At 29.1% G+C, this 25,046-nt stretch overlaps 1 protein-coding gene across 4 annotated transcripts in view; it reads left to right on the top strand.

Moving 5' to 3' along the window:
* Positions 1-25,046, top strand: part of LOC117174267 (3-hydroxy-3-methylglutaryl-coenzyme A reductase) — a 116,929-nt gene that overhangs the window by 82,469 nt on the left and 9,414 nt on the right. For all 4 annotated transcript variants that reach the window (XM_033363182.1, XM_033363185.1, XM_033363183.1 and 1 more), the window contains 5 exons: positions 158-245; positions 338-635; positions 3,261-3,403; positions 14,903-15,467; positions 23,434-24,674. In XM_033363182.1, the coding sequence (XP_033219073.1) occupies positions 158-245; positions 338-635; positions 3,261-3,403; positions 14,903-15,467; positions 23,434-24,674 (2,335 nt within the window). The remainder of the gene's footprint in view (positions 1-157; positions 246-337; positions 636-3,260; positions 3,404-14,902; positions 15,468-23,433; positions 24,675-25,046) is intronic.

Raw genomic sequence — 25,046 nt, 5'->3', positions numbered from 1 at the left:
ACTAGCATATATCACACATATTTAACATGTATATTTAATATATTTGGGGATAATCCGCTACAGCTTTGTTTGCGTAGATGCCAAAAGAATGAAAAAACTTCGGGTGCGAATTCGCACCAGTTTACGGTTTGAGGTTTAATAAATTACATTTTTACAGGTGGTGCTGGACTTTTTACAGTCTTCTCGAGCATAGTTTTTACCTCGAGTGTTGTGAACTTCGGTCAAAGTGCAATTTCGGATTTAAAGTGAGTGACAAAGAAATATATGAAGGCAAAATTTCTACATGATAAAATGAGCAACAGAAAATAAAGTAATTTATAAAAATATCTTCTTTCAGGGATGCCTTCTTTTTCTTCCTCCTGGTGATTGATTTGAACAAGGCTCGTTTGCTGGCTCAAATTGCCTTAAGTTCTAGAAATCAGGAGGAAGTTCGAGCCAATATCGCTCACGGAATGTCCCTTTTGGGTCCAACAATCACCCTCGACACTCTCGTCGAGATCCTTCTCATCGGCATTGGCTCCCTATCTGGAGTTCGAAGACTCGAAATTCTTTGCACTTTTGCCTGTCTCGGGGTCGTCGTCAATTATCTCGTCTTCATGACTTTCTACCCTGCCTGCTTATCACTGATCCTCGAGGTAAGAAGATTTTTTAAATTAAATTTATTCACATTTCTGATTTCATTAAAAAATTTGGTTTAAACGAGATGGCCGTGATTGAACGGAAACCTGCAAATCTGAGAAAAGTAAGGAAATTTTATTGGTCAGGGAAAGTCTGGGATTTGAGAAAAAATATTGGGAATTTCAGGAGATTTCTATAAGAGGCGTGCATAATTAGAAACAGAATAGGAATTATTCAAAAGATCGGAAAAACCTTATGTAAAATTGAAATAATTATATGAAGATAAAAAAATAGAGACCAAAAAAGTTTGATCAAAAAAGTTTCTCCGGATTCCAAGGAATGTATGTGGAAGTTAGGTACCTTAAAGCAACACAAAAATCATTTGCGATATTTGAGGATGCTGATAGAGAAAGAAATTTTTTTTATTGAATGATAATAATTTCAAGAAAAATAAGTAATAAAACGTTAAAAAAATTATAACTACGTTAAAATTATAACTAAATTTGTAAATATAATTTTATGCATTAAAAAAAAAACTGTTGTGTCAAAAAATGATATTTTGAAAAAATCCTTTTACTGCAATTAAATTATTTGATTAGAAAATAATTTTTGTGTGGAAGATTCATAATTGTATTTGAAAATTAATCTTTTTGGTTGAAATTTTGTCTGTTTTGGTTGAAATTTTATTTTTACAACTTCGATTTTAACTATCCCGGTCAAAGATTCATCATTCTAGTTGGAAATCCTTCTCGCTTGCTTAAAGTTTACTTATTTTGTTGATAACTCTTTTTTTATTGAAAATAGTTTTATGATTACAAACGTATCTATCTCATTTTTTATTGAGAATTCATCTTTTTTATTGGAAATTTAACTACTTATTTAGAAGTTAAACCATTTTGAACAAAATTTAATTATTTTGTTGGTTGGTTTTTTTTTGGTTCGAAATTAATTTTTTTCACTGAAATGATAAATTCTCCATTTTTGGTTGAAAATTGTAATTTTTTTGTAAATTTGACTATTTTGTTGATTTTTTCTTTGTATAAAAATTCATTTTTTATTTTGCTTGAAGATTCAACATTTTATTTGTAAATTTAAATATAATTTTTCTATTCTTGTTAGAAATGTATCTTTTTTTAGATAAAAATTCTTTGTTTTTTAGTATAAAACTAATATTTTTGATCGAAGTTTCCTCTTTTTAATTATAAATATAACTGTTTATTTAAACATAAGATTTTTTGACGAATATTCATGTTTTCGGGTATAAAATTCAACTCCATTACAGAAAATTCATTTTTTGGCTTGAAAGTTAAAAAATTTGGATAAAACTATTTTTTTTTATTTCAAAAATATTTATTTGATAAAAAAACACCGTTTCGGTTGATAACTTTAATATTTGATTGAAAATTCTTCTTTTCTAAAGAAAATTAATATTTGCGAATTGAAACTTCAATTGTTCTGCAGAAAATTCGTCTTTTTGATTGAAAATTGGTCGTTTTTGGTGCAAAACTAATCTTCTTGATTGAGATATCCTCTTTTTGGTTAAAACTGCAGTTTTTTTGATAATGAATTGTTTTTGTTGAAAATGCATCTTTTTTTGTTGAAGTTTGCATGGTCAATTTGTTTGAAAATTTGTAGATTTTTTTTGATTTTTTTTCTTTTTTGTTAAAAGTTTATTTTTTTGGGTTGAAGATTCATCATTTTAGTTTAAAAGTAATCTCTTTGATTGAATATTAAACTATTTTGCTGAGATTTTTTTGTTCGTAAAAAAATAAATATTTATGGGTTGAAAATTTAATTGTTTTGCTGAAAATTCGTCTTTTTAGTAAATAATTGGTATTTTTTGTTCGAAAATTGGTATTTTTTTGTTATAAATTGGTCTTGTCTTGGTTTAAAATTTGTATTTTTTTAAAATAATCTTTTTAATTGAAATTTCCTCATTTTGGTTTAAAACTCGGATGGTTAATCTGTTTGAACTTTTTTTCTTTATGAACTGGAATATCTGTATTTGTTCGAAATTCACTATTTGTTTGAAAATTTGACCATTTTGTTGAAAATTCGTTGTACCTCGTTGTTAAAAATACATTTTTTGTTTTAGTTGAATATTCATAATTTTAGTTGAACATTCATCTCTTTGTTTGAAAATTAAACCATTTTGTTAAAAATTCCTGTTTTTGATTGAAAATTGGTTTATTTTGGTTGAAAGTTGAACTACTTTTTTTAAATACATTTTTTGTTGTTGGGATTCATCATTTTAGTTAAAAATTCATCTCTTTGTTTGAAAATTGAACCATTTTGTTGAACACTCGTCCTTTTGAATTAAAAATCCATCTTTTATAATAGAAAAGTCATCTTCTTTGTTTGAAAGAAATAAATGAATTTGAAATTTTTACATTTTAAATTTAAATCTTTTTAGTCCTTTTACAAAATATTTTATATTAAAAATAGGACTAGATTAAAATGCTGTTCTTTAATTAATAATCTTCAGAGAAAATGAAAAGTTGCTCAGGGAAAAATTAGAGAACTTTGAAATCGAACTTTTGCAGCTCTCTAATTCCGCTTGGAATGTCTCTCAGAGGGTTAAATAATGCATTCGCTTTCTCGGATTAATTTTCCTTTAAAGTGAAATGTCTTTTGACTTGCAGTTATCACGAGGCAATCACGCAATGGGTGCCGACAAAATACTAATGATGCACCCACTAAACGAGGAGGATCGAAAACCGAATCCCGTTGTTGAAAGGGTCAAGCTCATCATGATTGCCGGTCTCTTCATCGTCCACGCCAACAGGTATTTCCACAGATTCCAAAAATCTCGAAAATCTCTAACCCAATGGCCCAGAAAAATATCCTTATCTTAAATTCCTCTTAAAAATTGCCCAAGAGCTTCTACTTTTTTTTCTCTCTCCATATAAAAAACTCTCAAGCTATAAATTATTTCTCACGAACGGTATCATCTTGAATTACGAAGTCTGCAGATGCAAGAAGGGGAGGAACCGGTTTACCTCTAAAGTAAGAACCACCGCGCGGCAGAAATTATCCTAATTTTATTGCATCACTCTTATGAAACTGATGGCCTTTCGGTTCGACGAGTGATGAAAGCGAACGACGCCTTATTGAGAGCCTCTGAAGAGCGCTTGGCACGACCTACACCTAGAAATCCCACGTGGGATAGTACTAACGACAAGAGAAGAGAATCAGTTATTCTAATCTCCCAAGATTTCGTTATTCTTCTTCTCCTTGTTTTTCTTCAAAATCCTTTGCTGACGTAACTGCACAAGAAGATCAATCATCCGGACTTTCTTTCCCTGGTCGGAGGAATCGAACAAGGAAAGAAAAGCGCCAACGCTGAAAAGCTATCGCTCGATCTGACCTCAGGATTTTTCAGCCACTCTTGAGGCGAAAAAGTCTTTTTGTCGTCGAGTTCACCGAGTCAGGGTCAATCGGCAAGACATTAACGTAGATGCGTGCATGGTGCATATTCAGTGAATTATGCAAGTTCTGTGGAGCGCGATCCTATCAGTGTGAAGCTACGGTAGTTTTTTTTTCAAATAGGACATAGCCATGCAAATGAATCACGTGGTGAAAAGCCAAGATCTTCTGTACGGGCACGTCATCCAAGTATTATTTTCGTCAGCGGGGGTTTTTTTCCTTCACTCGGGTTTCGGGTCTCGAGAGTCGGACTCCGAAATTATTTCGATCTTTGACGCCGGGTGGATCTTTGTTGGGTCCTTCTTATTCAAATCGGGCAGCTCTGCCGTGAATGGATGGGACTCGGTACCATGCCGATATAAATAAAGCGTCGAGAGGCGAGTTTAATATTACATGAGAGCGATAACAATGCTGGAAAGAAAAATCTATCAAGTGACTAAAGTCGGAAACTAAAAATACTAATTTATGGAGTGGTGGATGCCTGAGTCTCAGTCTTCCTTGTTAGGATATTGACGGGCGTTTCAGTTTGTGACAAGGTTTTCCGCCGCGTAGATGATTCCTGCGAAATTTTTGCATTTTTATCAGTGATGGGAAGTAACGAGTTTCTTTTAACTAGGTGAGCGTCCACTTATTGAGTAGGTGATGAGATTTTCAGTGATTTTTCTTACTCACCCCCTCCCTCTTGTGACTAGTTCTGGTATTTTGATGACGCCTCCTCCCCCTAAAACAATGTCATGTGACACTGGCGCTAACCCTCCTCGTATTTTTAAATAAGAAATATAAATGATATTTTATATGTGAATTGAACAATGGTTAGAAGTACACCTAACTCTCGCTTTGAGTCCGGTGTCGGGGGCTGCCTTCCAATAACCTTGGACTGATTTCGGGGGATCGAAACGTAAACAGTGAGGGCCGTCTAACTCGCTTCAAATATATATATAATATCGTAACCGCTCCCGTCCGGCTCCACTGAGAAATCGTGGGATCTAGCAGTTATAGGAAGGCTGAGAACGGGGTGACTGAAAGCGAGAGTTTAGTGTATAAGAATAATTTTTATTAAATTTTGTAGAAATTTTTTTTTAATTTGAAAATATTGTTTAGTTCGTTTCCTGATGATAAATTTTGACGACGGTTACTAATTTTTCGAAAGAAGTTTCTGGAACGATAACTTTAAATAATAACTTAGTGACTTAATATGTTTGAAAATCACTTTCATATTACATTTTCTCGTTTATTCGCTTAAATTTGAACTGAATTAATAGAACCTAATAAGAAAAACCAATTATTCTTGGTTAAAAGTTGATTTTTTTCCAAAAGTTTACCATTATAATTTTTTTTTGGAATTCATGTCTTTGGATTACAAATTTTGGTTAGAAATTTAATTACTTTGTTTCAAATACAACTATTTTGCTGAAAAAACGTAAAATTTTTGTTTGAAAATTGCTCTTTATTAGTTAACAATTCAGAATTTATATTTTCGGTAGAAAAGTAATCTTGTTAGTTAAAAAAAATAAATGTTTGGTTGAATGATGAACTCTTTTATTGAAAATACATTATTTTAGTTAATGATTCATCTCTTTTAATTTAAAATTGAACTTTTTGACTACTTATTCATTTTTATTTTTAGTTGCGAATTAATTTTCTCAACTGAAAATGTAACTATTATATTTTTCGTTACAAACGAAAATTACTCTTTTTGGTTAAAAGATAATTCTTGTTGGTTCAAAATGCAATTTCTTCTTTGAAAATGAATTAATTTTGGTTGAGGATTCAACTGTTTGGTCGTAAATTAAGTTTGAATCCTTATTTTATTTGGTTCTTCTTTTTATATTTAATAAGAACTCTTTATATAATAATAATAACAATTTCTTATTTTAACAGGGTTGACACGGGAGGAGAAATAAAGAATTATTTCTTTTATATTCAATATAAAACTCCTAATATTTATTCATAAAACTCCTATCCCTCTAATACAAACAATTAAATCTCTCTAATTATAATCCTTTTACTTATTTTCCAATTAATCCTTACTTATTTCGTTAGATCCTGGCTATAATCCTAGCGCATTTCTGCTGTATAACGGAAAAAACCTAGAAGTGACTTTTGCCATAGAGGTTATTTTCTCATGCGTATATGTATCGGAAAATAGTCTCTATGACAAATGTCACTTTCTAGGGTTGTCTATTGGACAGCGGATGTTCAATATCCTGTTTTCTACGTAAGTCTTTGTTTCCTGATTCTACTTTACAGAAATCCTGTTTTTACTCAAGGAAAGTCTTTTTTAGAGTTTTGTTAATCAGGTTATGTACTCGACTTCTACAGTCAGACCCTCTAATCTATTCGCCTCCACTGCTTTAATAAATTAGCCTTACCTCAGACTCGAATTTTAAAGTTATTTATTTTATTCTTTAAAGCATTTTCCTTGCTAAAATTACAAATAGTTTATTTTTCTCTGAAAACTTAGATTCCAGATTTTTTTATTTTTCCCTCATGAAATTTGCTATATTTTCTCGTAGGATATTACAATTCTTTTAAAACTTTATTTCCAAATACAATTTTTCTTTTAAGAAAATTTTATCTATTTTATTTTCTATCCAAATCCTATCGCTTTTACTGTAACTTTCTATCTATCTGTCTCTTATGAAATCTCTACTCTGATCTACAGATTCTTTCGCTTCTCTCTCTATCTCTTTTCTATCGATTCTCGCGCTATCTATCTCTCTTTCTATCTCGTGAGTCTATTCTCAGAAAAATAATCGTCCTAGCTGAATTTCTCTAGGAGGAGCGGAAGGCCTACGCGATTATAGCAGTCTTAATCGATTTCGAGAGTCAAACTCTCTAGGACTAAGCATCTTTTGGACTAAGCATCTTTTGGACTAAACATCAGCTTTTTATAATCTTCGCGGGCTCGCAGCGGCCCCAGTTGCGCGGGTGGGAACCTTCGCATCTGCGTGTTTGCCAACGCCTAGATCCTGTGGCCCATCCGCGGTCTTGTTTGTTCGGTTGCGACGTTAAAGTTGTTCGTACAAGAAAATACGTGTGTAGTATGCTGGAAACGGCTCACGCACGAGCCGTCCGTGCACACACGCAGAGCGTCAACCAATCGCCGTGCGAACTGTAGCACCTATCGTTCCTACGGTCCTGTCGCACGTACCGTTCACCTATCGGACCGCCGTTCGAGAAGTAGAAGTTTGCGACTTTTCCAATTTGGTTTATCATATTATTTAATTATATTTATGTTTATTAAACTTATGTTATCCACAAAATACGCATAAATAACTGCGAAGCTTGTCAGAGATATTCAAAATATTAAAAAAATATTGCTTTCTAAAATAGCTTTCAATACCGGATTTTTTCACAATGATAAACACTACACTCTCTCCGTGAACACACCAATTTTGGCAACGTCGCAAACTTCTGCTTCTCGAGCGGCGGTTCGATAGGTGAACGGTACGTAACTATCTCGCAACGCAGCAGCGCGACAAATCGCACGCGATTGGATGGTGATCAGTGTGTGTGTGTGTGTTTGTGTGTGTGTGCGCGTGTGTGTGTGCACGGACGGCTCGTATATAAGCCGTTTCCAGCATACTGCACACGTATTTTCTTGTGCGAACACCTTAAAAGGGGCCTTGCTTGAGGAGCTTATAACTTTCTTTTCGAAAATGCAACTATTTAGTAGGAAAATCGCCTTTCAGACTTGGAAATTCAACAATTCGGAGAAAATTAAACTATTAAAATTAAATTACTCTGTTGCAAAATTAACTTTTTTATTAAAAATTCATATTTTTGGTTGAAAATGAATCTTTTTAGTTAAAAAATAAAAGATTTGGTTGAACGATGAACTCTTTTCTTGTAAATTCATTATTTTAGTTACAAATTTATGACTTTTGGTTAAAAATTAAACTAATAAAAAAACCGTACGTTTTTTAAGTTGCAAATTCCTTTTCTCAACTGAAAATATAAATAATCCATTTTTCGCTGAAAACTGATATTTTAAATTGAAAATTGATCATTTCTAATTGAAAAATCATTTATTTTGTTGAAACATCGTATTTTATGGTACAAAATGAATCTTCTTGGTTAAAAGCTCATTCTTTTTTGGTTAAAAATATAACTGCTCAGTTGAAAATCAATTAATTTTCTTTGAGGATTCCACTTTTTAATCGCAGATTACATTTTTTTTGAAAATGCTACTATATTATAGAAAAATCGTCGTTTAGGCTTTAGGTAAAAAAAATCGATAGAAAAAACTAAACTACTCGGCTGGGAATTAACTTTTTTGTTTAAATTTGAACTATTTTGTTAGAAACTTTAACTATTTGTTTTGAAAGTGTAACTGTTTTGTGTGTAAAATTCATTTTCTCATCTAAAAATATAACTATTTCATTTTTCGTTTAAAATGTATCCTTTAGAAGTTGAAAATTCAACTATTTCATCAAAAAAACCATGTATTTGGTTAAACAATTTTCTACTTGGGTAGAAAATTAATCTTGTTTGTTGAGAATTAATCATTTAAATCGAGGATTCAACTTTTTTTAATCATCTTTCGTTGAATTCGACTGGTCTATAATTGTTTTTTACAGTAATTTTTTACACTGAAAATTCAAATATTCCATTTTTTGTTGAAAACTTCTCTTTTTTAGTTGAAAATTCAACTATTTTAATCGAAAAAGTGACCAAAAGTGTGTTATTTCTAACCTAGAAAGTTACTAAAATCGGCTAATTTGCATTAATAACATGATTAATGTTATTTCTAATTAAAAAGAATTCGAGAATTCCAACTAAAATTCAACTAAACCTAGATGAATTGAAGGGAAATTAAAAGAATTTGATTAAAATCATAAAACTGTAATGTTAATTTAAAAAATGGCAAATTTTTAAAATATTTAAGTAAATTGTAAAAAATAAAAAAACATAAAAAATATTCCACTGATTTAATTAAAATTCGATTGAATTCAGAAGAATTGAAGGGAATTCAAATCAATTGAATAAAAAAGTTTTCATTCAAAAAAATTCTATCGACTTCAGATAAGTTGAATTGAATGAGATTAATAAATAAGAATGTAATAAAATTCACAAGAATTCAAGTTGAATTGAAGGTTAATTTAAAAATAGATGAAAATCCAAAAAAGTATCCATTGAATTCAGCGGATTTCAAGGGAATTTCAAAGAATTCAGGGTACAGGAACTTTGAAACGGATTTTAGAGGGATTCATTGTCATTCAGTGGAATTCATTTGAATTAAAGGTGTACTTAGTTCTACTTCAACAGAATTGAAAAAAGAATAATTCATCTAAATTGAGGAGAAATAAAATTGAATTGCACTAAATTCAAATTGAATTCAAAGCGAATTCAATGGAACTTAGTTAACAGAATTAAATTTGAAAGGAATTTAACTGAATTTAATAAGATTCAATACAAATTAAGAAACCTCAGCGAAATGAATTGGAATGAAAGGTTGATCTAACGGAATTTTAAAGAGTTCAAATGAATTTAAAGTGATTGACTGAATTTTCAAGTCAATTAAACTAATTTAAAAGTGTAACTAAAAAAATTTATTTTAAATTGGACTATTGGGTTCAAGGGGAATTTAAGTTTAAAATTTAATTTTCACCTGAATGTAAAAGAATGCCACTTGGATACAAAAAAGTTAATTCAATTAAATATAAATGTATTAAATTAAATTTGTAGTTTAAGAGAAATCAATTGAGGTTCAATGGATTCAGCTAAAGTGAGTTTAAATACATTCAAAGTGCATCGAACTGAATTCAATACAAATCGATGGAATTCAATCAAACTCAATAAAATTAATTAAAATTAATTTGAATGACTAAATTTAAAATAAATTTAAATTAATCGAATTACATTAAAAACAAATTTAACTGGATTCAAAATAATTCAAGTTAATTTAACGTGATCGACTAAATTTTTAAGTACAAAAATTGAAATAATAGTTTAATTAAATAAGTTTAATGAAATTTTATTTAATTCAAAATGAATTTAAGAGGATTTAAACGAATTCAGCGGTATTCAGTAGAACTAAACTGAATTCGTTTAAAGTTATCAGAATTTATTATTGTATTAAAGGTATATTCATATAAATTTGAAATGAATCTAAACATAAACTACATTCAAAGCGAATTAAACGGAATTCAACAGGAATCAATGGAATTCAAGGAAAGTCAACAAAATTATTTAAAATTCATTTGACTGACTAAATTCTATGTGATTGTAAATTAATTGAATTAAGTTTAAAGCAAATTTATTTACATTAAAAATAATTCAAGTGAATTTAGCGTGCATGACTGCATTTTTAAGTCAACTTAACTAAATTGAAAATGTAATTAACTAAGTTTGACGGAATTAGATTAAATCAAGGGCGAATTTATGCGGGTTTGTAAGAATTCAGTCGAATTTATCTGCATTTTATTAATTAATAATTCCAGTGGATTAAAAGAGGTGAATTGAACAGAATTTAAATTAATATTTCATTTAAATTCGAAGTTATATAGTAGAATTTAATTGAGGTTCAATAAATACAACTGCATTTAAATAACATTTAAATAATTTCCAGAACTTCTTCCAGATAAATTTTACTAATGAACTGAAGTGGTATGTTTTTTAGAGTACGTGTTTTCGCGTTTTCGTGTGTGAAGCTGTCACAAAAAAAGCCGAAAATGTGAGAGGAAAAACTGAACAGAAGGTGCAGAAGTTAAAACTTGTAGGCTTTCCTACAATATTTTATTTATTTACGAATCATGTGCGGGCAATAGTAAAAATCATCTGAGCTATTTAAAAATTTGAAACTACGCACGTTTTTGATACTGGATTGGAATTATAAATAATTAAACTTAATTAACTGGGAAAACTTAATAATTAGTGACTAAATTTTCTGTGGAAGGAATTATCCCAATAAAAATACTACGTTTGAACAAATACCGGCAAGTTCATGAGTATTAATATCTTATTTATTTATGTTAAAGGTTATCAGAGTTGTGAACTCAATAAATAAAGTGGAGTATAAATAGTAAAATATTTCAATGAATTAGTTTAATGAATATTTTTTCATAAACAAATAAATAGATATTTTAGAAGAATAAAAAAATAGAAGAAATTGGTGGGCCTTTAATATGATCATTTATTATTATTATTATTATAATTATTATTGGCATTATTATCTTTATAATTGCAAAGTAAACTATAAAATCAATTATAACATTCAAACCTTTTTTAAAATTATTTTAATTTAATCAGTGCTGTATTCAGACTTCTAGTGTTTTGATTTCAACTATAAAAAATGTTGGTTTTAAAGATTTAAAATTCTGATTTTTTAATAATAATAGACCGAATAAATTACACTGCATATCCATATTTTAAAGATTTTGACAATATCGTTGGCTCGCTTCCTACAATATTTGTTGTCAGATCAAGGATAAATATAGCTGGTTTGGCTAAATATTTTTTTCAGTGTAATATTTAAAATCGGGAAGTGAAATTTGATTGTCGAAATTTCATAATAATGGAAAAAATTATAGTCTGCGGACGAATTTTGTAATTTATTTTTTAAATTAGATTATAGCGAATTTCTTCAATTTTCAGTGGATATATTTCACACTCTTCTCGTTTGGGTAAAAATTTTATTTTTTTGTTTATCTCTTTGGTTGAAAATTAAACTATTTTGTTGAAAATTCATCTATTTTAGTTAAAAATTCAACTGTTTGATTTAAAATAATCTTCGTTTAGTCGAAAATTCAAGAATTTGGTGCAAAATTAACTTTTTTGTTGAAAATTAATCTTTTATAGGAGAAAAATCGAGTTTCTTTACTGGGAATTTTTTGTCATCCTTGGTTAAAAATCAAATTTTGAGATTAAAATGCAATCCTCTTCTAAAAAATTGATTTCTGATGTTAATGTTTCTTCTAAAAAAATCATCTTTTGGTTTGAAAATCGAACTGTTTGATTGAAAATGCACATGTTTTCATTTTAATGTTATTCTTATTTATTATTAAATTGACAATTTTGTTAAAAATTCAACTATTTCATTAAAACTTTCATTATTCTTTGAAAATTTAATTATATTATTTTACATTCTATTATGGAAAATTCATCTTTCTTAGTTACAATCAACTTTTATGTTGGAAATTCAACTATCTGAACAAATTCGTATTTTTTGCTTCAAAGTTCAATGAAACTCTTTGATGAGAAATTAATCTTTTGTCGTTGAAAATTCGGCTTTTCGTTTTGAAAATTCATCTCTTATAACTTGAAATCTTTTTTGGTTTGAAGTTAAACTCTTTTGTTGAAAATGCATTATGTTCCGATTTGAAAAAATTGATCTAATTTGTTGAAAATTCATTTTTTTGTTAAAAATTAATTTTTTAATTTGAAAATTTATTCTGTTTTTGTTAGAAAGTTTATCTTTTTTAGTTAAAGATTGAAAATTAATCCTTTTGTTTTAAATTCAAATATTTTTTTTAAATTTATGTACTTCGTGAAAAATTCGTCTTTTTTTGTAAAAATTTTATCAGATTGGTTAAAAATACGACTGTTTAGTTAAAAACTAATATGTTGTAGTGGACGATACATCTGTTTTGTTGAAAATTCGTATTTTTTAATTGAATTCAAGTCTTCTTAGTTTAAAATTTAAATCTTTTGTTTTTAAAATAGCAATTAGATTTTCCGTTGGAAAAAAATTGTTTCAACTGGAAATTCAACCGTTCCATTTTTGGTAGAAAGTTGATAGTTTTTAGTTAAAAACTCAAGTATTTGGTTCAAAATGGAGGCATTTTGTTTAAAATTCGGGTTTCTCTTTCGGTAGAAAATATATTTCATTGTTAAAAATGCAACCGCTTGCTTGAAAATTTTTTTCAAGTTAAGGGTTGAACAATTTTGTTAAAAATTTGACGTTTTTGTCGAATATTCGTTTTTTGCTTGTTAAAAATTAATTTTTTAATCTTAAAATATAAAAATTTGGTTAAAAATTCAACAGTTCGGTAGAAAATTCAACCGACTTGTAAAAGATTCTTGCTTTATTGAAAATTGATTTTTTGTAATAAAAATGTAACTAGTCCATATTTGGGGAGAAATTAGCTTTCATATTTAAAAACTTAAATTATTTTGTTGAAAATTGATGTAATCAGTAAACAATTTAAATGTTTGACTTTTTTTGGTAAAAAAATTAATTTTCTTGGTTGAAATTTTAATTATTTGTTTAAGGCCATGTGATGAGTGGGTCACGTGACCAGATTCCTACCTTACCGCCACTTTTTTTATTTTCCAATTTATATTCACACGAAACGTCACAAAAAGTTGAAAATTTGGGATACTAAACAAGAAGGACTAAGAATGGTGAGTCTGGTCTTAAACTTTAATAATTATGAAAAAAGTTTTTTGTTGTAAATAATTTTTTGTGCTCTTTTTGTAATTATTAAAGTTTAAGACCAGACCCACCTTTCTTATTGCTTCTTATTGCTTCTTATTTATTATGCCAAATTATCAACTCGATGTAGCGCTTCGTGTGAAAATAAGTTGGGAAACAAAAAAAGTGGCGGAAAGGTAGGAATTTGGCCACGTGACCCACTCATCACATGGCCTTAAAATGTATATATTTTACTGATAATTCGTATTTTTGGTAGAAATTTAATCTTGTTGATTGAAAATTCATATATTTGATTAAAAGTTCATATATTTTGTTGAGAATTCTGGTTTTGGTAGAAAAAATTCTTCGTGATTGAAAATTCATTTTTTGTTGGAAATGCAAGTATTTGATTGGAAATTCAGCTGTTTCGTACAAACTTCAACATTTTAAATGAATTTTTTTTTTGATTGACCACACATATAAATTGAACTTTTGTGTGTAAAATGTTGTTTGAAAATTCATCTCTTGGTAGAAATTTTAAATTTTTGGTTAAAAATGCAACTGTTTGGTTTAAAATGTATCTGTTTTGTTTGAGGATTTAATTGTTTTATTAAAAATTAAAGCACTTTGTTAAAAATTCGTTTGTTTTTCTGGTTAAAAATTAATTTTTTCTACTGAAAATTTAAAAAATTGGGTTGACAATTAATTTTTTTGTTTGAAAATTCACATTTTCTGATTGAAAATATAACTGTTTTGTAGAAAACTCATTTTTTGACTGGTAAATTCAACTATTTAGTAGAAAATTAAGCAGTTTCGTAGATTTGTTTTTTTATTAAAAATTTTTTTTTTTAAATAAAAATTTAACTGATATATTTCTAATGAAATATTCATCTTCTTTATTTAAAAAATTTAATTGTTCGGTTGAAAATTGACCTAATTGGTGAAAAATTCGTTTTTTTGTTTGTAACAAAATTAATCTTCTTGGTTGAAAATTCAACTACTTTTTGATCAAAAATTTACATACTTTGTTGAGAATCCGTTTTTTAAAGAAAATTAGTCTTCTTGGTTGAAAAAGGATCTTTTTGTTGAAAATTCGACTGTTTCGTGGAAATTAAACATTTATTTTTTTTTATTCGTAAATTCATCTATTTTGTTAAGAATTCGTCTTTTTTTATTCAATTCAACTATGTTTGATTTAACATTAAATTGTTTGTTGAGAATTCATCTTTTTTTTTATCGAAGATTCAACTACAGTATTGTATGTCTTACGTAATTTTATGATGACCCCTAAATAAATTCACGAACAAAATTCAGTCTTACATGCATTCCATAAGATAGAGCAAGGTGTCAAAACTCACAGACCCCCAAAAAAATCGGGGTGCGTGGTTTAATATCTGAGAAGAAAAAAAACTTTTAATAATTTATACATGGCCCCTAACAAAGTTGCTGTTCCAAGTTTTGCACAGAAGAAGAAATAGTATGCTTGACTTGATGTTTCAGTCGATGGCCGTTTAAGCAAGGAGAAGCTGAGGAAGCAATTAAGGAGTCGGTGTTGACGGTCAATCCGAATTTGATCCTGAACAATGAGAACATCACGGATTCTCAGCTCGGTCTGAGGAAGTACTTTGAAAATTGGATGCCATTTAGCGCTGATAACGTCGTTATTGTAATTCTCCTTGTGGCGCTGGCGATCAAGTTCGTATTTTTTGAGGATAGGGGTGATATTGCGAAACAACTCAAGCTGAAGGAGGAGAGCGCAGACGCGCAGAAAAGTGTCGCTGAGGAAGGAACGGTGGAGACTATGCACACGGCTGCAGCTACTTTGGAGGGTCAGACTAGACGCAGATTCGAATCAGCGATGCCTACCATGCACTCAACAATCTTCCCGCTTTCCGGAATGGGTGGCGATTGGATTGAAGTTGAAGACGAGTCTTATTTGAAACTTATTGACAAAGAAGTTCAAACTGATGAAGTCAATATCATCAGTTCCACGAGTGGAGCCACCAAAGATGTACCGGAAGTCCCCCGAACTGTTGAGGAATGTCTGGCGATCTACAGATCGGAGGTGAGTCAATATTTAAAAAAATAGTTATATATTATTTATATTTAACAAAAATACAATTTAAAAAATATTATATTTGTAGTATGACAATAGATTTCTGAACCAAGAGTGTTCAGGGTAATAAAGCTTTCATGAAAACAGATTTTTGGTGGTCCCATCTGGAAAATGCAGGGAATTTCTATTTCTATATTTCTAATTGTCAAGAATACATTTCAAAGTTTTGAAAGATACAAATTCTCGTCTTTAATTAAAACTGGCGCCTGAAATGAAAAACTGTGCAGGAAAAAGTCAGGGAATTTCAAAAATGAACTTGTGTGGTCATTCTTTTTAAATGAAGTTTTCTAGGATTAAATGAAATAAATTAAAAGAATAGGCTAGTTTAATAATTTTCTCAATCTATTCGTTACTTTATTTTTTTAAACAGCTCTGAAATTTATTCGCAAAAGCTGAAGTATAAATTAGCAGATAATATGTTATTAGATAAGGGTTCGTTCATATATTAGGTCACATTATGGATGGCCCCTAATTGTATGGATTATTATTCTTATTTTTGTAATGAAATTGGGGATGCAAATTCCGAATTCTCTCTTTGAAAGACCTTTAACAATATGCTAATGATTAAAAACATATTTTTTTCTTGATTTTTCTAACGAAAATATATTGCATGTATCATGAAAATAAAGGTAATGAAAGTGGCATTGAACTCAACGAGGAATTGATCTCTAAACGACTGAAGTGTGAAAATGTAATATTATTGAAGAAAAAAATTAAATGTCACATAATCGACAGACATTTATGACACTTCTGTGTTTGAAATCAAAGTTCAGAGTCGAGGGATTATAGAGTTCAAAAATCAGATTGATGCTGACAGTAAATCCATGTGATACATAACTCATATCAGAAGGAAAGAGTTTCTGTTTATTAGTTAAGTTTAGATGGTATATAAAAAAAAATGAAGAAGATGGTTGACATATTTGATTTAAATTTCTGAATCACGTGAAGCCGATTGCATATTGCGATTAGAATAGATTTTATTATGTGGCTTTTATACATTTCTTCTAAGTTATTTTAATTTAATTTTTCTATTGATAAAAAATAGGAAATATTTAGTTTTTTAAATTATTTCAACGTTTGGAAATCGAAGGGATACATGTTCAATTTCATCCGAGTGAAAGCTTTCAACTTGGAATATCTTCTATGTTTATAGTTATATTTTAAATTACAGGGATTCGAATTGTTTTATATTTAATCGATTTTCAACTCAAAATTGGAGACCTAGATTTTCTGCTGCAAGACTATTAAATACAGATTTTTCATTTTCAGGTATATTCTTCAATTTTTATTTAAGGCGTATTTTCAACGCTTTTTAATTCATAGACCTTATACATTAAATAAGTTTACATTTGAAAACATTAAAATTATCATTCGATCTGAATGACAAGCCTAAATTAATATTTTTTCTATTTCTAGAAAACTTAAAAATTCAAATGATTTCCATTTTGAAAGCTATTAATGTTGATACATATTTAAAATTCGAGCCTATTTTAAATTCAAACAATATCTAATCTAATCTTTTTAAAAATAGAAAAGATTCATATTAAACTATTTTCAACTTATAATACTTTTAAACTCAGAAGCTTTAACATTTTTAATTTAACAAATTTAAAAATGTATATTAATTTCAAACATAAAGTGAACACTTTTTTATTATTTATTATTATTAATTTTATTAATTATTAATATTGCTTTACTTACTAGAATATAATAGGATCGAAAACTAAATTTGGTAAATCAAGAAGTTTTTTATGTTTTAAATTATTTTTGCCAAAAGTAATCTTTTCTTCTTCAAGCAATATACTTACTGTTTAAATAGATATTTTTCCTGACAACTTTTTTTACGTGCGCATAGTAACTTTAATAAATTGTAATTTGAGTCTTATTCAACAAACTTTCAAATGAAATAAAAATATTTTCAACTTTCCCCGTGTGTACTCTGGAAACTTAAGATATTTTCGAATACTTATTTATTAATTATATTTATATTATTATATTATTACAATTATATATTTCTTAAGAATATTTTCTTATATTTTGGAATATTTTACGAGATTCCATGGCATTTCAATTAATTTTAAAAATGTCAAAGAACTTCCAAGGATTCCAAAGATTTTAAGCGATTTAAAAAACTTATCATGCGACTTTAAAGAATTTCAGAAGATAATGGAATTATTTTATACGATCCTCAAGGGTTTAGAATATTTTTTAAAGATTTTTAAATATTTTCAAATAGTTCAAGGTATTTCCAACGAATTTTCAATAGATTTCAAAGATTTGAAGGGATTTCAGAGATTTTTAAAGATTTGGCACTGACTAGTATCACGGAATTTTGCGTAAAACAAACTGGTCAAGTATAGTCGCAAGGGGTTTCAAATGATTTTTAAGGAATTTGAAATATTTTGTAATATTTTTAATTATTCTAAGGCGTTTTCAAAATTTTCAATTTTTAAAGGATTTCAAAAGATTTAAAAGCACTTGAAATATTTTAGTAAATCCTAAAAGATTCCGTAGCATTTTAAATTGATTTCAATAATTTAACATATAATATTCAAAAGAACTGAAGGATTTCGAAGAGTTTCAAAGATTTAAAGCGATTTTCAAACATATTTTGCAATTCACTTATATTCATTTGGATTTCACCTAGAATTCTTATTAATTTATCTTGAAATCGATTAAATTTTTTCGAACACTCTTGAATTCTTCTCAATCTACACAATTATAATCAATATAACGCAGAGTGATAAATATGGGAAAAAATTCGAGCCACGTAGCGATTTCAATCAAATAATAAAAAAAATTTATTCTTCTCTAAAAATGTTATATTTAATATTTTCAGTGAGAGAATTGTTATAAATACCCATATATATATTGAATTTTTTTTTAATTTGATCAAAATCCTGACATGCTGGAGTCATTCTGAGGAAGAATTCGTATTCAGCGACCCAAAAAACATGTAGTACACCTAGTCAACTCTATGTAGACTCGAAAATATTTTGTAGTCCTGCGTTATTTTCGAACAATTTCCACTGATGTTGAGGAAATATATTCACTGGAAATATTAAATATAACCTTTTAGAGAATAGAATTTTTTTATTATTTGATTAAAATCGTCACGTGGCTCGAATTTTTCCCCATATTTATTACTGTATAACGGTTTGTTTTTAGTTTTTATTTAATTCACCATGAAGCGTTTTAAACTCGTCTTGAATTTTTAAGCATTTTATCAAACTAATTTCAATTATTTTTTCTATACTTTTTAATTGTTTTTAATTTACTTGATTTTTTTAAATTCACCTTAAATTTCCATGAATGTCGAATTATCCTCATTTTCCTTAAATTCTTCTAAATTAAAAATGTTTTCCAATTTATTTAAATTCTTTTAAATTAAACTTGAATCGTTTTGAGGCTTTATTAATTTATCCTGAATTCGTTCAAATTTACCTGAAATTCTTATAAATTCCATTTAATTCTTTTAAGTAAATTAGACTGTGACGACCCTGAGAATAATAAATTGAAAGTTTATAAAAATAGGTTTGAAATTGTTCTATTATATTTAGAAAAGATGTTATATTGAAAATGTTGTTACAAGAACTTTGGTTCTTAAATTAGTATTAATGGTCCAGGGAAATGAAAAATTAGTTAGGGAAAAATGAAGAAAATGTCAGGAAATTTTGAAAATAAATTCTTTGCGGCTACCCTGAACGAAGAAACATGCCATTATTTTACTTTCACGGGAAAAAATCGTTTCTAAGGCGTCACCTATTTATTTCTAAACAGCGCGATCATTTTTTTCCAATGATAGCAAAATAATAGCACATGACTTGAAAATTTAACAATATGATTGACAATTTTTTTCTTGACCAAACTATGTTATTTGCTTCAAAATTGAATTATTTTTTTCAACATTCGTCTATTTGTTTAAAAAAATTTTATCTTTTTGTTCAAAAATGCAACTGTCTGGTTAAAATTTAAACTATTGCAATTCAAAATTGATATTTTTTTGGTTAAAAATTGAACTATTTCTTTGAAAGATCATGCATTTTGTTATAGCCTTGTTCTTTTTGGCAGAAAATTAATCCTCTTGCTGAAAAAATTAAACTATTTGGTGAAAAATTTGTATTTTTTGTTAGAAAATAAATTTTTGGGATAAAAACGCCACTGTTTGGTTGGTGATTAATCTATTTTGGGTTGATGATTCAAGTATTTTTATCTCTTTAGTTGTTAATTATAAAGATTGGTTAAAAATGTAAGAATTTGGTGGAAAATGCATTGTTTTTAGAAAATCTTTTTTTTTCAAATTGAAAAATAAGTTTTTATTATAAAAATTGAACTATTCCATTTTCGGTTCAAAACTAATTTTTTTTTGGTTTAAAAATTCAACTATTTTGTGGAAAATTATTCTTCTTTATAATTCAACTGTTTGGTTTAAAATGTATTTATTTTGTTAAAAATTCGTCTGTTTTAGTAGAAAACTAATTTTTTGGGTTGAAAATTCAACTTTTTGGTCGATAATTCAATTATTTGGTTAAAATTCAATATTTTTGTGTAAAGCTTTTCTTTTATACTTGCTAATTAAACATTTTTTTATGCATTTTTTTATTGATTGAAAAATCTTTTTTGGCTGAACTTCCTGTTGTTGAAAATACGTCCTTTTAATTTGAAAGTTCATCTTTTTGGGTTTAAAATGCAACTGTCTGGATAAAATTTAATATGTTCATAAATTTATGTAATTTATTGTAAATTTATGTTTTTTTTATAGAAAATGTATTTTCTTTTTTGAAAATGCAACTACTTGATTAAGGATTTATGTATTTTGTGGAGAGTTGGTCTTTTTTAGTAGAAAATACACCTGTTTTGGTTGAGGTTTTAAATATTTTGTTGAAAATTGGTCTATTTTGGTTCAAATCAATTGTTTTTATTTAAAATAAAAATATTCTTTTGGGTAAAATATCCACTATTATGTATTTGTTTGTTGAAAATTGAACTCGTCAATTTACGAAAAAATTTACTCTTAAATTTAGGTTGAATTGTCAACCAAACAAAAATTTTATAGTCAAGAAAGAAAGAACATGTTAACCAAATTTATGAAATTTTAAGCCCAAAAGGCAAATTTTCATTTAAATCATTCAATTTGGAAGCCAATAATACCAGTTATGACAAAGAAATTAATTCCTACATAAAATATGATAGTATACATTTAACCCGACAGAATGATCTTTCAACGAAAATAGTTAGATTTTCTTATGGGGAATTTCTTCTGGGAATTTTGTTTAAGTCCGGGAATTTTTTCTAGAGCGTGCTTGACATTTTTTCAATTTGAATATAAAATGTAATAACAATGTTTTATTTTTTTATTTTTACATGTAGATTTATATTACGAATTTAAAATGGAATTATTCCAGATTTAGTTGAAAATTCGTCTTTGACAGTTAAATTCAACTGTTTTTGATTTAAAATAAAAATATTTTTTTGTTGAAATATCAACTGTTACGTTTTTTGTTGAAAATTTAACTACATGCTTAAATTTGAACTATGTACTTTGTTAAAAATTACTTGTATGGTTGAAGTATCATGATTTGAACGAAGATTTCAATAGTTTCCTATAATTTCACAAAGATTTTAAAGATTTCAGAAATATTTAAAAGGCTTCAATCGTTTCTTAAATATTTCACATACATTTCAATAATTTTACAAATATAGCCAAATATTTCAAAAATATTTCGCAGATTTCAATAATTTCACAAATATTACCAAGTATTTACAAATATTGTTAAAACATTTGTCAAAATTGCAATGATTGCCCAAAGATTTCCTAAAGATTTCAAATATTTTTTAAAGATTTCGGATAGAATTAAAAGATTTCCCAAACACTTTTATTATTTCACGAAGACTTCTATTATTTCAGAAAGATTTCAGATAGATTTAAAATATTGAAAAAAAATTACGAATATTTCTCAAAGTTTTAAGATAAATTTTAAAGGTGGCACAAAGATTTCGCATAGATTTAAAAGAGTTCACAAAGACTTAAATGATTTCCCAAGTATTTCAATAATTTCACAAGTATTAAAAAATATGTTAAAAATATTTCAAATATTAACTGAACTGGTTTCGGAAGATTTTAATTATTTTCCAAAGATGTCAATAATTTCACAAACATTACCAAATATGTCAAAAATATTTTAAATATAAACTGAACTGATTTGAGAAGATTTCAATTATTTCCAAAAGTTTTCAGATTAATTTAAAAGAGTTCACAAAGATTTAAATAATTTCACAAATATTACCAAATATGTTAAAAATATTTCAAATAAAAACGGAACTGATTTCAGAAGATTTCAATTATTTTAGGAAGATTTTAGATAGATTACAAATAGATAAAGATTTCAATGATTTACTAAAGATTTGAAAAAGATTTCCAAAGATATGGCAAAGGTTGCAATGATATATCAATGATTTTATCAATATTTTACAAATATTTTGGATAGATTTCAAAGATTGAACAAAGCCAGAAAGAATTGAAAAACTTCTAGTTCTGACAATCCGATGTACCCCCTAAAGCTCCGGCGCACAGTGGTTCAGTTGGTACGAAAAGGTGATCAAAACTAAAAAAATGAATTCGGCTTTTTTATGTAGAATTGATGTCAATCTATTAAAAACTGTTTGAAGTTCATAAAAGTAAAAAATAATAAAAATATATGATTATTTTAAGTCTTTTTTTAGGCTTCAAATTCCAACAATTTGAAAACTCGCTCTCAACACCTAATATATACCTTAACTTTAGGGGTTGCTGTATCGAGACAAGTGAAAAACATCTAAAAAAAGATTATATAGAATTATAGGGTATGCTTTCCTTTAAGTGACTTAAGTATTAAGAATTTCATATTCATAAATTTTATTAATTTTTTAAAATTATATTCAACGCGTAAAATTATTTCTCATTTAAACAGTTTTCGATTGAAAAAACTTAAGTGCAACATCTTGCGTACAAAAACTGGAAATATTACGTTGTAGTGACAGATCTTATTCATTTATTTCAATCAAAAATTTGTGTGTCAACTTGCGACTTTTAAATTGGGACACTAATTACGAGAGCTACACAGGCAGGAATTTGTATGCGTCGAGGCGTACGCTTAACCCTCGTAGGAGTTTGAAGAAATATAAATTTTAATTGACACAATTTTTAGTTTTGAGCGATTCAGATATTCAATATCCTATGCTTATTTTGGTTAAATCATTTACCAGATCATTCAGCAATTGTACTACAATAAAGGACTTGGTTTTATCAATAGAATTCTGAATTCTGTTTGTATAAATTCCGGGGGCGAATTTCAATAAATTTTTTAAAATTATTTATTTGCTTACATAATTATTATTTCGTCAATAATCATTTCCCTTAAATTGATACAACGTATTACATTTGGCACTTTTAATTTTTTAAATATTTTGTGGCATATTTAAAATAAGGAAACTACTCTTTAAATTTGAATTAGTTAACATTTTTTTACTAATTTCAATCAGTGGCTCAATTCTAGGTATAGAAAAGGTTTTTTTACTAGTGTATCAGTAACCATGACTAATGTATCAGTAAAAACTACTGATTCATAGCTAGAATTGAGTCACTAATTGAAATTAATAAAAATTTTAACTGATTCAAATGTAGAGAGTAAACAATGTTTCTGAACTGGATTTAATAAAATTGTATTCATGTTCAGAATACGTTGGCAGTCATATAGGGTCCGCCATTTTTAATTTCGAAATTTTTACAACAAATTCGGAATCAAGGACACGTAAAGTATTTACAAAATAAATTTCATGCAAATCGGATAATATTTCGACTTTTGATCACCTTTTTGTACCATCTGAACCACTGTGCGCCGCCTCTGGCTCAATCTCAATCATTTATTTTTTGCAGTTGGGAGCCGACGCCCTGACAGATGACGAAGTAATTTCCCTCGTAAAGCACAAGTACATCCAGCCCTACCAGCTGGAAAAAGCCGTCGAAAATATGGAACGAGGAGTTGGAATCCGTCGTTTGATCCTCGGCGAAATAGGCAACTTCAGCGAGTCGCTGATCGAGCTTCCATACAAAAGCTACGACTACAACCTCGTTCTCGGTTCCTGCTGTGAGAATGTAATCGGTTACGTCCCAGTACCAGTCGGAGTCGCTGGTCCTCTGAAAGTCGACGGCGAATTAATCCACGTCCCGATGGCGACGACAGAAGGTTGCCTCGTGGCCTCCACAAATCGAGGAAGTCGTGCTCTCTTGAACTGCGGAGTCACCAGTCGAGTAGTCGCCGATGGAATGACAAGAGGTCCAGTTGTCAGATTTCCCAACGTCGTGAGAGCCAGTGAAGCCATGGCCTGGATGGAAGTTCCAGAAAACTTCAGCACTATGAAAGCCAGCTTTGATCGAACAAGCAGATTCGCGAGATTGACGAGGATCCACATCAGAATTGCCGGAAGACACCTCTTTATCAGATTCGTCGCTAAGACTGGAGACGCCATGGGCATGAATATGCTTTCCAAGGGCACGGAAAAGTCCCTTCACGCCGTCCAGGAACGATTTTCCGACATGGAGATTCTTTCCTTGAGTGGGAACTTCTGCACGGACAAGAAACCGGCGGCCGTCAATTGGATCGAGGGCAGAGGAAAGAGCGTTGTCTGCGAAGCCATTGTACCGGCTAATGTCGTCACGACTGTTTTGAAGACGACGGTTCCGGGATTGGTCGATGCGAACATCAGTAAGAACATGATTGGCTCGGCGGTCGCTGGAAGCATCGGCGGATTCAATGCTCATGCTGCGAATATTGTGACGGCGATATTTATTGCAACGGGACAAGACCCGGCGCAGAATGTTGGAAGCAGCAATTGTATGACCTTGATGGAGCCTTGGGGACCTGATGGCACGGATCTTTATATTTCGTGCACGATGCCGAGCATTGAAGTGGGAACTGTGGGTGGAGGAACCGGGCTTCCGGCGCAGGGAGCTTGTCTGGGAATGCTGGGAGTCAGGGGAGCACACTCTGATGATCCGGGACAAAATGCGAGTAAATTGGCGCGAATTGTTTGTGCAACAGTTCTCGCGGGTGAACTTTCGCTGATGGCAGCCCTCACAGCTGGGCATTTAGTTAAAAGCCATCTCAGACATAATAGGTAAGTGGAAAAATTATATTAGAACTAGCAGACCGGGCCATGCGTTGCTGTGGCTCAGTTATAATACGTTGAATTTATATTATACTAAACTTGGCGACATCTATATGGCTGCTTACCCAACCTAGATAACGTGAAATGTTCAAGTGTCGGCTAACAAACTAACTTACACCGCCATTTTTTAAAAACTTATGGAGTATACAAATAAAAACATTTAATTTGCAATACAAAAAATATTGAGGTAATTAAATGAGATAAAAAGTATCCTATCTTTTAATTTGGACCAAATTACATACAGTATATAAAATTTCATCAAGATCGGTTAAGTAGTTTCGGAGTTCAGTGGTGACAAACATCGTGACTTGGGATTTTTAT

The sequence above is a fragment of the Belonocnema kinseyi genome, chromosome 6 (genome assembly GCF_010883055.1).
Source record: "Belonocnema kinseyi isolate 2016_QV_RU_SX_M_011 chromosome 6, B_treatae_v1, whole genome shotgun sequence".
In the NCBI taxonomy this organism is placed as follows: Eukaryota; Metazoa; Arthropoda; class Insecta; order Hymenoptera; family Cynipidae; genus Belonocnema; species Belonocnema kinseyi.
Note: the sequence above shows the minus strand (reverse complement) of the source record. Positions and strands in the feature narration are given on the sequence as shown.